The sequence below is a fragment of the Callithrix jacchus genome, chromosome 11, assembly GCF_049354715.1.
Source record: "Callithrix jacchus isolate 240 chromosome 11, calJac240_pri, whole genome shotgun sequence".
Lineage (NCBI taxonomy): Eukaryota > Metazoa > Chordata > Mammalia > Primates > Cebidae > Callithrix > Callithrix jacchus.
The window spans coordinates 69,118,623-69,131,676 of record NC_133512.1 but is presented as its reverse complement, the minus strand read 5'-3'; the positions used below and the strand labels follow the sequence as shown (position 1 = coordinate 69,131,676).

Here is a 13,054-nt window from a genome sequence, read left to right as displayed (position 1 = left end):
TAGTCTTTTTTCCCCTACCTCTCCTTTCTCTGTCTCTTCCTTTTAAGACTTGTTTGTAAGTTCATTTTCCTCCAATTGGCCATTAAAGTTAGGAGACCCTCAGGTCACAATCATAGTCATCCTTTTCTTTTCCCTCTATATTTTCACTCTCTCTCTGCATAATTAAATCCACACTTTCCTTGGCCTTCAGTTACTCTTATAAAACAATGGCTCACACATGTATATACTCAGCCTTATACTTAACTGCCTACTTGATATCACCAGTTGGATCTTTCAATGCCATCTCTCATTCAACAGACCAAACTCAGGCTTATAATCTTTACACTATACACTGTCTCTTCATTCTCATCTCAGTTCATGGCAACTATATATTAAAGAGGCTGAAAATAACGAACAAGAAAAGTGTCAACATTTATATCACTTCCTTTTCCATAACCAAATCTATCAACATCATCTATACTACTTTATCCTGTATGCCATTTTATACTCTGTCACCATTGCTACCACCTGAGAACAACAATCGCTTTTTGTGGTCTTCTATGTCAACTCTCAAACTAAGCTCCTACACTTTTCCATCCCCTCTACATATGCTGCAAATCACTTGTGTGTTACCTAACACACAAGTGACAACACAATTCTGTTCAAGCCATTTTCTGCTGAAGATTGTTCCAATTTACTTCTCTGTTGATGTATCAGAAAGACCATGATCTTCAAAACTGACCACGATCCTACAAGCTTCAACGTGATTTTGATTCTTTTATATTCATTAAATGAATATTTCTGAATTGAACAATGAGAGAAAATAATAGGGAGTAGGTGGTGAAAAATTGAAAAGAAGGCATAGCAAAGTGTCCAATGGCCAAAGATGTCAGTAAAGGCAGTGAAAAATACAGGGCATGAATGGCAGGGTTAATGTCATAGATCATTAGAGGAGCAGATATACGGCTTGAGGTAGTCAATTTGGTCACCAAGAAATCTGGCATTAATCAAACAGTTTTAGTTAATGTGTAGGTGTGAAAGATTAGAAAGGATGAATAAAGCCATAAGAGAACAGGAGCATAAAAGCTGGAAATTCAGCCTCCTACTCTGAGCTTAGTAATGAAGTAAAAGAGAGAGAAAGGAGAAAGGTAGAAAAAGAAGTCACAGAACCAAAATAAGGATTTTAAGGAAAAGAAACCCAATCTTTTCTTTAAATGGGAAAATAATGTAAATGTAAAAAAAAAAAAGGAATAAAAATACAAAACAGAATGATGAAGGTTAGTTGTTGAAGAACTTAATATGGAAAATGTATAATTTTTCTTCTGAACAGAAAAAATGCTATCAAAAGATATTGAAACAAACTAGATGGGTGGCAAATTTCATTCTAAAAGCATAGAGGATAATTTGGAAACCTATGACATCCTTGGTCACCTGTCATAGTCTTGGTCAGTCAAAGGTAAAGTTATCTGCTTGATGAGGGGCAGGATCAGGAAAGCTTAACTGGTATTCAGTTGTTGAAACAGATGTTAAGAAAACATCTGATGAAATCGATCATAGATAAAATGTGGCAATTTCCAAGAATTTCCTGCAAAATTAACCAGTCACTGTTTTTGCTCGATGTTTTATTCATTCATTTAAAGTCATGGTTCACTTGTATTGCTTTATCTTTTTCCAGGAACAGAAGACAAGACATAAAGACAGTATATGAAGAAGAACCATGGTTAGGTCTTTGTGTAGCAAGGATTTATGTGGGTACTGTTGAAAGGCTCTTTAGGTGGACACTGTCGAAATCTCGGAAAGCTCTGAATCAGTCTCACAAATAACAGAAGAGAAATAGCGTGTAACAGAAGCATGTGGTGCTCCCAACATGAAGTCGGCTCATTAAATATTCCCTTAGAACCAATGAATATCTATGAAGACAGACCAATGAAAGATGGTAGGTAGTGTCCCAGATATAAAACTGAATAATTAAAATAACACTACCAACCTAACTTGGCTCACTTTCAAATTAGGTTTGATTCAATGGAAAACATCATAGCTTAATATGATTATATGAGGGTCAGCAGTAAGTATTACTCTTGGCGATTACAAAATACAATGCTAGTGATAAAGAAAAATTCTCTCAAAATTAAACTTTCTGCATCACATGGTCATTTTATACTAGGGGATCTTTTATCCTAAACTTTTATCCTATAAAAGAAAATAAATGCATTATATGTTTGACTAAACTGTAGTTCTACAGTAACAATATGGTTTTTATACAACAAATATATAAAAGTGATGTTATGGTGAAACTGTATGACTAGAGTTAACTGTCAGGGCCTACATTTTATAAAGCTTAGAAATCATAACCCTGTTCATACCTAAATTGGCTTGTAAGATGTTCATGTATTATTTCAGAGATTAATTAATGAAACTGCTTCTCATTTGAAAAATATCTTTTGAAGTGAGACTAAAGTAGTTCACTATTTAGCAAAATTTAGTAAAGTGATTAAAATGTATTCTATGCTGGTTTTCCAAAGGAGATTATTTTTTGGACAGAATTTCCAATTAAGCCTTCAAGTGCATACTGGGCAATTCATACATGGGAAAACAATTTTATTTGAAATCCGTGCCCTGAAATGGCTATGCTATTGTTGGCCTGTACAGTGACTGCACAGACTTCAGGAAAGTGTCTGACAGATAGCAGATGTCTGAGGCAGTAGTTTATTTAATCAATTGATCACAGGCATGTGGTTTTAATGACAAGCTCAATGCAGACAACTGTATTCTTCCAAAAAGCATACCTTTACTTTTCCTTTAAGAATTGTAATATTTCATAGCCTCATGAACCACATTTTAAAAAGTCTCATTTTGGGGTCAGATTATAATTACTGAGTTTTTATTAAAATGACTTTTTATTCATTAAAAGATACATATGTATAAATTACATGTCTGAAAATCAACTTTAAAAAGAATCATTGTTCAGTCAAATTAGTACTAAAATAGATTAATTCTTGCTAAAGGAAAAAAGTTTATATCGGTAGCCATATTTATTTTTTTTCAAAATTCTTGTAAATTATTGTTTAAATACTGGACTTTCTAGATTCTAGTTGCATAATAAAGCCAAACCAAGTTTGAAGATTCAGCTTTTAAAATAATTACGTTAAGTAAGACAACATTCAACTAAAAGAATGAGTAGAAACTCTCGGTATAATGCTCTTTCCTTATTCAACAGCTGTGGACTGGGATAACAAAGACAGTCTTAAATAGCACAGGTGAAGTTCAACAGTCTCATATTTGACTATACATTACCTACCTATTTGACTAATTTTTAGCAAACATCATATCGTAATACCACATATCATTTTAACTCATGTAAGAAACAGGCTAGAATAGCCTAATGTAGGATGATGTTGGTCTAAGATAAAAGTATAATTTGTTAATTACATAAAGTTCTCTTCAGACGTTTGGCATCACGCTTTATATATCTTTTACAGATACATACTTAGAAAGTTTTACTGAATTTGAAAGACAAGAAATTACGTAGACTATATTTGAGAAGGTAAGTTTATGCTACAATATTTCTATAATTTGGAGCAAATATTATCTCTGTATTACATACAAGTAATTTTGAAATTACACTTTCTTTAACTTTTACAGCTTACAAATAAAATATAGATACATTAACAATATATACATATGTACTAAAAATATATATAGTTGCCTCCAACTAAAAGTATATATATATGTATATATATACACACATACATATATATATAATACATATAATAATATATACATTTTTAGCTGAAGGTAGAAGGTGATACTTTAAGTAACTTGGCAGACAGAAAAAATGTAATATGCTTTGGGTTTAAAGGGCTTGAAAATATTTTATGAATACTGATATTTTCAAGTTTTTATTGTGAAATAGAGTTTCAAAAATCCTTGACACTAATATAATAACTAAGAATGTTAAATAGTTAAGCTTACCTCTGATCTCCTCCCTCTGTTCACATAAGTACAGATGGGACTGTAGGCACCACTCCCACAGACATACAAATGTGTGCGATTGAAAACCTGAATCACACGGACAAAGTTCCGACAGCCATGCTAAAAGAATCAGTAAATAAGCAGTCAGTAACTCAATGACTTTCACTGTTATTTCGGTTAGCTATGTTAACCTGAGATTTTGTATGATGGGTAACAATGAGGTGACATAAACTTTTGATGTATTACCCCAGGGGTGTCTAATCTTTTGGCTTCCCTAGACCACATTGGAAAAAGAATTGTCTTGGGCCACACATAAAATTCACTAACAATAACTGATGAGCTAAAAAAAAAAAACTCATAATGTTTTAAGAAACTTTATAAATTTGTGTTTCACATTCAATGCTATCCTGTGTGGCATGGTTGGACAAGCTTGTATTAGGCCATATCTTTGGGGAACTATTAATATATTTGTGCCTCTTGGCCAGGTGAGGTGGCTCACACCTGTAATCTCAGCACTTTGGGAGGCCAAGGCAGGCAGATTATGAGATTAAGAGGTCAAGACCATCTTGGCCAATATGGTGAAACCCTGTGTGTACTAAAAACACACATATATATATTTTCACCTCTTAAAGGTAATTTGAGAATATTTATCAAACTTGTACAAGTACCAAATTGCACATTAAGATTTGGTGCAAATGAAAACAAACAGTGGCTCCGGAATAGTCAAAAGATTATTACAGAAACAGTCACTCAACAAGTATTTACTAATTACCTACTATTTGCCAGGGTATAGTCAAATTCTCTAGGCATCCTTAGTGAGAAAAACACAAAAATCCCTACCCTTGTAGAACGAAATTGAACAAAATTATCATAAATGCCCTGCTTTTTCTATTTCTGTTTAAATCTGGACTAATTCTAATACTTCATTTGAGAATGGTCTCAAATTTATACAGGTCAATGCAAATATTATTTGGCGATACTTTGCTATACATTTTCCTTTCTGCTCTATTCTTATTAAAATATGTGTTTGCAGAAATATTAAAATAACAACATGGCTTATTACACTGATTTATTTCAAGATAAATATAGTCCACCTCAGACAGTAAGCAAAATGCTCTCTCTCATATCTCATTAATGTAATATCATAACACTGTGTAAATTTTTACATTCTGAAACTTTATAAACCTATTCTTTACCTGAGAAAGTTTACAAATTGAGACATAAAAGTTTTTTTCTCAAGTTTTCCTTAAAACATTAAACACACACACACATTAAACAAACACCATATTACCATTAGCACACTATGGCAAACACTATTCACCTTAGGATCTGGCAAATAAAACTAATCCCCAACAAAATGCCAGCATAATGATTGCTTTCTATGAGGAGTGACATAATCATTCTCTCTGCTCTGGATCCCCTAAAATACTCCCTTATTCTCTCCTAGGAACTCCTTCCTCACTTGCTCCCAATTCAAGTAAAAGCAAGGCTGTCATTTATTCACTCAATGAAACAAAATAATTCCTGCAATTCTAAATTGACTGTGACCTTGCAGGAGCACAGAAACATGGTCAGCCCTAGATGCAGATCTTTGTGACCAAATTAACCACTGAATGTTTCACAGTTACTGGGTTCACCATTCTTTGCTGACTATAATTCAATCAAGCCTGAGATTGAATGATTTCATGAAGTCATTTTTCTCTCAAAGAACACTAAAAAAAATGATTGTATAATTAGAGACAGTATTTATATTAAAAAACTACCAAGAAATACATCAAAAGTTAACAGTAATTTCCCCTGGGTGGTCAGAAAATATATGTTGCTTTTCCCCCTGCAAGGTACCATGTATGCTTCTGATTTTTTATAAAGCATATCTATTATTTACATTATTGAAAAACTGAAACAAAGTGTGGCTAAAATAGAAGTTAAAGTCAACATTATTTTACATCTTGCATCATTTTCTCCTCTTATATTCATTATTACTTGCCAGTGAATATATACTTATTTTCTTATGCAGTAATTTTATACAGCTGTTTCTATGATAGATTTTATTATCAAATAATCAATCATTAACTCTGTAGTGAAAGAAATTAATCATTACAGACCAGACCATACACTTTATTTTTATTTTAAGACATTAAGGATTTTTTTAAACACACAGTGTCATTGGATCTTGACACCTGTTTATACAGGTACCTGGAAATTGGATTACATAACTACAGATGATAGCACGTTTCTGAAGAAAAAGCACAGCTGAAATATGGTGTGTAAATAATATGTCTACGTAAAGGGACTCTATTAGCAATGAGACACATGTACATTTTTTTCACTTTCAAGTTTAGTCATTCTAGGATTCTGTATGTAACATTTCCCCATAAGACACAAATTCAATCCAATTCCTCTAATAATAGGTTATGCCTCTCTCATCTTGGGTCTTATGGGTGCCAGTGTACTTTCATGAATTACTGGTATTGGTAAAATGAAAGAAGTCAGTAACATCTGTTATATTTCAAATGCCAACTATACTCATTTCATATATCTGTTTATTATGACTAATATTTAGAGTTTATTACATGCTAGACTGTGGAATATTGATATTGTATATTTTATTTATTTTTACCTCCAGAAAGTTTGATTTTTGCCTTTATAGCTGACATTTATACTTTCTGTATGCTACTTAGGCACTTTACACACATTCATTCAGTTTTTTACCATAACTCAGTCCCTTTTAGAAAAATAAGCTTTAAAGCTTTTCAAAAAATAACCTTTCTGAGATCATATAGGTAGTAAGTAAAGCAGATTTACAAATACATATGTCTCTGACATTGAATCCTGTATTTTAACTGCTTTTCAATTTGCCATTAGATGAGTTCCCAGCTGTTTTTATAAGTTAAGACCGATAGAACTTTTTAGTTTTTATAACACTTATTAATATTCACAGAGCTCTTAATCCTTTGATGTAGATTGCTTTAATTCTCATAACAATTCTCCAGTTTACTAATACTCCATTTCAGTGATGAGAAAATTGAGTCCCAGAGAGGTTAAATAAAGAGTTCTAGTTTCAATAAGAATAAGTAGCTAAACTTGGTCTTAAACCACATCCACTCTCGACTATGCAGCTTTTCTATAGGATTCTGATTAGCAGTGAACAGATTCCCACACCATCTGATGCTCAGTATGCTCCCTACCTCTCCCCACACACAAGACCACAAAAGGAAAAACAATTCAGTTGAGTTTATTATTGAAAATGATTATCTAGATCCTTTCCAATTCCACTGTGCTGCCAGCCTTCCTTTCTGACCTAGACTACTGTAATAGTGTCAATTCCATCCTGTAAATATTTGCTGAAGTCATTCTGTGCAAGGCACTATATATGGTACTAGCAACACTGAAATGAATAGCCTCAATCAATGCCTGCTTTTAAAGAAAGGAGAGCATAATATATCAGGCTGTGGTAGATACTGCAATAGGGATTTTTTTTTTTTTAAGTCTGCTGTAGAAGGAAAGAAAGACAATAAGTAATGCTGATCTAGAGGTAAAGGTTGGAGTAGAGGTGACATTTGAGCTGAGTCTTGCAGAATAATTTAGAGATTTTCACAGGCAAAAGCATAAAGAAAGAACATTTCAGCAAAAAAAGAGCATGAACAATAATCAGAGACATGAGAGTGCAGGATTTACTTGGGGTCTAGTGCCTAGAAGGTTTGAGGACAACTGCGTGATAAAATTAGAGAGGCAATTAGAGTTGGTCTGCCATCGTGCCATAGTCTTCAGATAGGCAAGAGAGAGTATTGCAGAGAAGACAGAGTAGATTTAAGTATGCAGATCTGAGTCAGATGACCCAGGTTTAAAACTTGGCTTCATCTTTTACTAGCTTTCAGAACTTAAGATAGCTACTTGGCTTCTGTATGCTTCGATCTTTGCATTTCTAAAATGGCAATGGCAATACCTGTTGTGGACAATATATTAATAAAACAGTTGAAATAGTATCTTGCACATAATAAACACATCCAATTGTCTAATATTAAATTTGTTTTATTTGCATTTTAAAATCAATATTGTCTATAAACCTGGTAAAATAATCTGGACAGCTATCCTGCATAGAGCTTAGCGTAGGTCCAAACCACAGTAAAACCCACAAAATGTTTGGAGAATGAATGAAGCCTCAGAGACTTCAGTGGAAATAAATACCATAGATGCCTTCTTTTCATTGTCTGATTCTCTTTCAAAATAATTTCCTAGCACAACGTTAATGAAATATAAGCTGTTAACATTAAACAGAATATAGTAACATTCTATTTTATATATACATCTATGTCTATATAACAAAATCCTGGAAGAATATACCCTAAATTGTTAAGAATGATTATTTCAATAGTGCAGTTTACTTTCTTTAACAGCGATACAGCATTAGCTGTGTACTATGCACTGCTCTAAGCTCTCTACAAATATGAACTCATCAATCCTCTTAACAACCCAATAAGGTTAAGTGCTACAGATTAGCACATTTCACAGATAAGAAAATCAAGACACACAGAAAGTTTAAGTCTCCAAGGTCGAAGAGCTAATAAGAGATGATTTATTTTCTGTTGCTTTCTATGTACTTTTCCAGGCCTTCAAAGATTGTTGTATTGAAAATATATTAGTTTTATAATATAAAAATAGATGTTTTAAAAATAAATCCTGGAGCACAGGGAGACAGGCCTTAAAAAATATTGACTCCTCATGGTCCATACTCTGCTATGACATAAAAATACCTCATACATTTTTTCTCTTTGTCTATACCTCCTTGGTCTAGGTAAATTAATCAAGGTATTTGGATAAAGAAAATATATTTTTTAGGAGCTTTGGATTGTGTGGTCACAGAAATAAGAAAACTGATATTCTACAATTAATAAATCAAGTTTGACACCATGTGCATGTAATGTATACATAGCTAAATATATTTAATCCTACTTAAGTTTTCAACTGTCTCCTATGGCATTTACACAGTACATTCATTAAGCCCTATCTCATGGATATGTTTGACAGCATGTGCTATTGTTTAAGCTCAATTTATTTAGGCTATGAATAAAATATTAACATTTAGAAATAAATGGAGCATGTAGGAATGTAAGTATGTAGGGGCAGGGAGAGAAATGGGAATTAGGTTATATTCTTTTTAGCTGAGGCAGAGAATTAACTGTATTCCCACCATGAAAATTTATTTCCTTTATAAACATCAGTTTACTACAGAATTATCCTATATTATTACCGAAGATCAAAATTTAAATCATATTAACTTTTCTTCTTATAATTGCTATCTTGTTATAATGTCAATTAAAATTTGATACAACCAAAAATCTAAAGGATTAAGGGATGCTTAACTGTTTTATTTTTGTTTTCAGTTGTTATAGCAGTATGGATTTTAATTGCCACTACTTTATGTTTGCTTAGATGATTAACAGAGCTAAAAGCAGAAAGTTTTAGCTTAATGAAAATATACTTCTAAATATATGCATAATAAGGGTACTACAAACATAATTAATCTAAAAGCATTAATAAAATCATCATCTACTGTATCCAGCCCGCAAGCCCTGACAATCAGCTGGAACAGGTTCCCATGCTTGCATGCACCGTGGCCTGAAGAGGTGAGTAGATGTTTCCTAGGCTGAAACCACGGGAAGATAATTGAAGGAAAGGAGACTCAATTGCATGTAGCACATACCAAAGGCTGGAAGAGAGAGAGAGGGTACGACTTGTTCGAATTTCAATATCATTGAAATAAAAGGTTAACAGATGTTCTAATATGACTGCCACAAAATCTAACAAACCTTTCCTAAACATCCCAGCTGTGCTGCGCTTTTCTTTTTCTTTTGTGTGTATCCTTAGTAGTTATCATTTTCACGCTGGAGGGGTAGCACGTTTTAGTGGTAAGGGTCCCAGATCCAGAGCTGTTTAGACGCAGACACGTCACAGCACAGCAGATTGTTTCTCACTTTCTTAGTAATGCAGTTATTTTATTGTAAAAATACAGGTGGTGACAGTAATGTCCACCTTGGAGCACTGTTATGCGGATTAAGATAAAGCACTTTGAACAGGGCCTGCCCTGTTCCATTAAATGTTGGGTATTTTTTCTGACAATTACGTATATATGTCTCATCATCTCTAGTACATTGTTAAGACTTAAATGTAAGGACTCCATCTTACTCACCTCCAGTTTCTTCCCATAGCAGCTAAATAAACTGTGCAAATTCAAATAATTATTTCCTGGGTTTTAAAAATATTAGGTTATTAGATAAATTTATAGCATGTTTTAAGAAGTTCTTAAGTATGTGGTTTCATTGAGAAATGTAAAGGATAGGTTGTTCTGTAGAACTTCCAAAGATCTATTTCACATTTTTTTCTACCACAGGCCTTTTATTTTCTAATAGCTTAAGTAAAGGACACTTCTGTAAGTACATCATATGAATGAAATGAGATGGATTTGTTCAACATTCTTTTCTTGCATAGACCAAACGTATTTTTTTATTATTATTTTCCAGGACTCAACAATATTATATGGACAAACAAAACCTGTCCAGCTGACTCCTACAAACACCCAGGAAAGAGCACTCCATAGATATTTTCCTTGTGTATAACAACTGGCCATATAACGGAATTTTAAAATATCAACAAATTACAACATGACAAAACTATGGGAAAATGTCAGCATGAATACTGATGTATTTTTACCTAATAACTTTCAATTGTCAGAAAGCGAAACGAAAACAAAAAAACCTCAGAAGGTTTCTATTTTGACAAAGGAAGCAGGAAACCAAATGACTTGTCTAAGATTCTTCAGAAAGTCAGCAGCACTTTTTGGAAATAGGATGTACAAAGGTACCTAAATTCTACACATTCTGCCTGCGGCAGTTCATACGAATGGGAAATGCAAATCTTTTCGAACAAAGGACAATGAAATTCAGTAACTATAGCCACGGAATATTATTGTGGCAAAAAGCAAGGCATGATGAGATACACATCAATGGTAAAAAATCTCATTAGAGAACAAAAGAAAATAGTTTAATTCATGCACAGTTATTAAAATAATAGCCTCAGGAGACAGAACGTCATTCTTTGAAACATTCTACTTCATTCTACTATTGGTTTCCTGGAATGCCACTGTAACATATTTGTTTTAGTGTTTCTTCTACGTTTTTCTGGATTTCTCCCCCAAGCTTGTGGTCTAACAGATCCCTTAGATAGCAACTATACTTCTGCAAATTTCTCCTGCCATCTTTTAAATTTTTCTTATTGGATAAATCACTCAAAGAACCCTCTGTTAAGGCCAGAGATCCTACCCTCCAGAGTCTTTCATGGCCCTGCCTTGAGCCAAAATTTTTGCAATTTTACACCTGTTAGGAGTCCATGAAAATAAAAGTTTCATTTCCTCAATCCCATATTTCCACTTTCCCATGTTTGGGCTTATCTGATCCATCTCTGCTTCAAAGAATCAGTGCATAGTCTTCATTCCTGAAATCAGCGTCTCTTGACCCTACCACATAATAAATGCTTAGTTAACATTTTTTAACATTAAGGTGGTCTATTATTTGTTATGACCCGAGACCTGAATGTATGTGTATACACGGAGTAGGCTGTCACACAATTACCATATTTCCAGCTTATTTCTGAATTAGTTTGTATTTCCATGCCCAATTTATGAAGGCTGACTTTTCTAATAAGATAATAAAGTTGACTGAAATCGGAACTGTTTCTGTTTTTGCACTAAATTATGTCTTCGGCAACTAGCTCTATGCTAGATATATAACAGATGCTGGAAGGAATGAATGGAAGGAATGAATGAAGAAAAGAACCTTTTTACCATACTATTTGTGAAAGAGAGGACAATTTTGATGCTTGGCTCTATTACATTTTCATTATTTGGGGTAAAATGGTGAGATGACATGTATGCTCCATTATAAACATTAAATGAAATGTACATATTAAAAATCTGCTTCATGCATTTGTTTCAGAATATTCAAGAATAACAATGTTTTACTTTCAGCAAGTTATCTGTAGAAATCAATATAGATTTATTCCTTGTCTCTCTTTTGAGTCTCACCTAGAAGAATACAATTTGCACAAGTATTGCATACTGAACATTTATTGATACTTATAGCTTCCTCGATTACTGTTTTGTGACTATTTTTAATTAACAAAGGTGCCATTTATCACTGGTGATTTATATTTCTGGAATTTGCTGGCTAGCCACTACCCTTTTGCTGAGAATCTTGGGAGAAGCCCACAGGGTATATGGGAGCTGCTCCAGACACTTGCATTATCATCGTTTCAGGAGCCTGTTGAGAATTCTGCAGGTTGGATCACTAGGAACAGAGGTTATTACTGAAACCCATCATGAAATGTATCTGAATGAAATAATGAAAGCAAGGCAAGCAATTTTTACCCAGTTAGGAATTCTGAAGTTACAGGGAACCCAAGAGTTCCAATCTCCTCAATGTTTAGGTTTTGAGCATGTGTCCAGACAAAAATTTAAAACACCACCCCTCTTTGTCTCATTTTTGGCTTCTCTCAAAGTACATGGATTGAAAACCAAATATTTAAGTTAGCGTTTTTTTTTGTTGTTGTTTTTTTTAAAAAACACTTACTATGGGATCTTTGCCAGCCATTTTGCATTCTTCAATTTTGATTGCAGATGCTGGCCAGAAAACCTGCTCAGAAAGAAAAATAAAGGTCGCATAATCTCACTTGGACATAGATATGATAGCCCAATGCTCTTCATTTACTTTTTGTTAACAGATTTATTTAAGATGATCCTATACTAAAACTTTAGAATTCATTTTTAATGAATTCATTAATATTTTATTATTTTAACAATTACAATTACTTTTTATTTCTTCCATCAGTGTTTCCTTTCACAAATGCTTTTCAATAACATATGCTCATTTGTTAATTGTATATTAAAATAAGGTCATTATTAACATAAATATGAACAATAGAATTTTTCACTTCTTTTGACATAGTACACTTTTCCCAGCTGCTTATGTGACAATCAATTTACATTTACATCGTTTTCTCAGGTATTATTTTTGGTAGACTACACAGCCAGGCTAGTAGATTTACGTAA

General features: G+C 33.2%; 1 protein-coding gene across 1 annotated transcript in view; it reads right to left on the bottom strand.

Moving 5' to 3' along the window:
* The window catches only part of SEMA3C (semaphorin 3C), a 177,981-nt gene that overhangs the window by 72,306 nt on the left and 92,621 nt on the right, over positions 1-13,054 (bottom strand). The window contains exons 4-5 of the mRNA XM_002751658.5: positions 12,576-12,638; positions 3,952-4,071 (exon numbers count right to left, since the gene is read on the bottom strand). Coding sequence (XP_002751704.1) covers positions 3,952-4,071; positions 12,576-12,638 — 183 coding nt within the window. The remainder of the gene's footprint in view (positions 1-3,951; positions 4,072-12,575; positions 12,639-13,054) is intronic.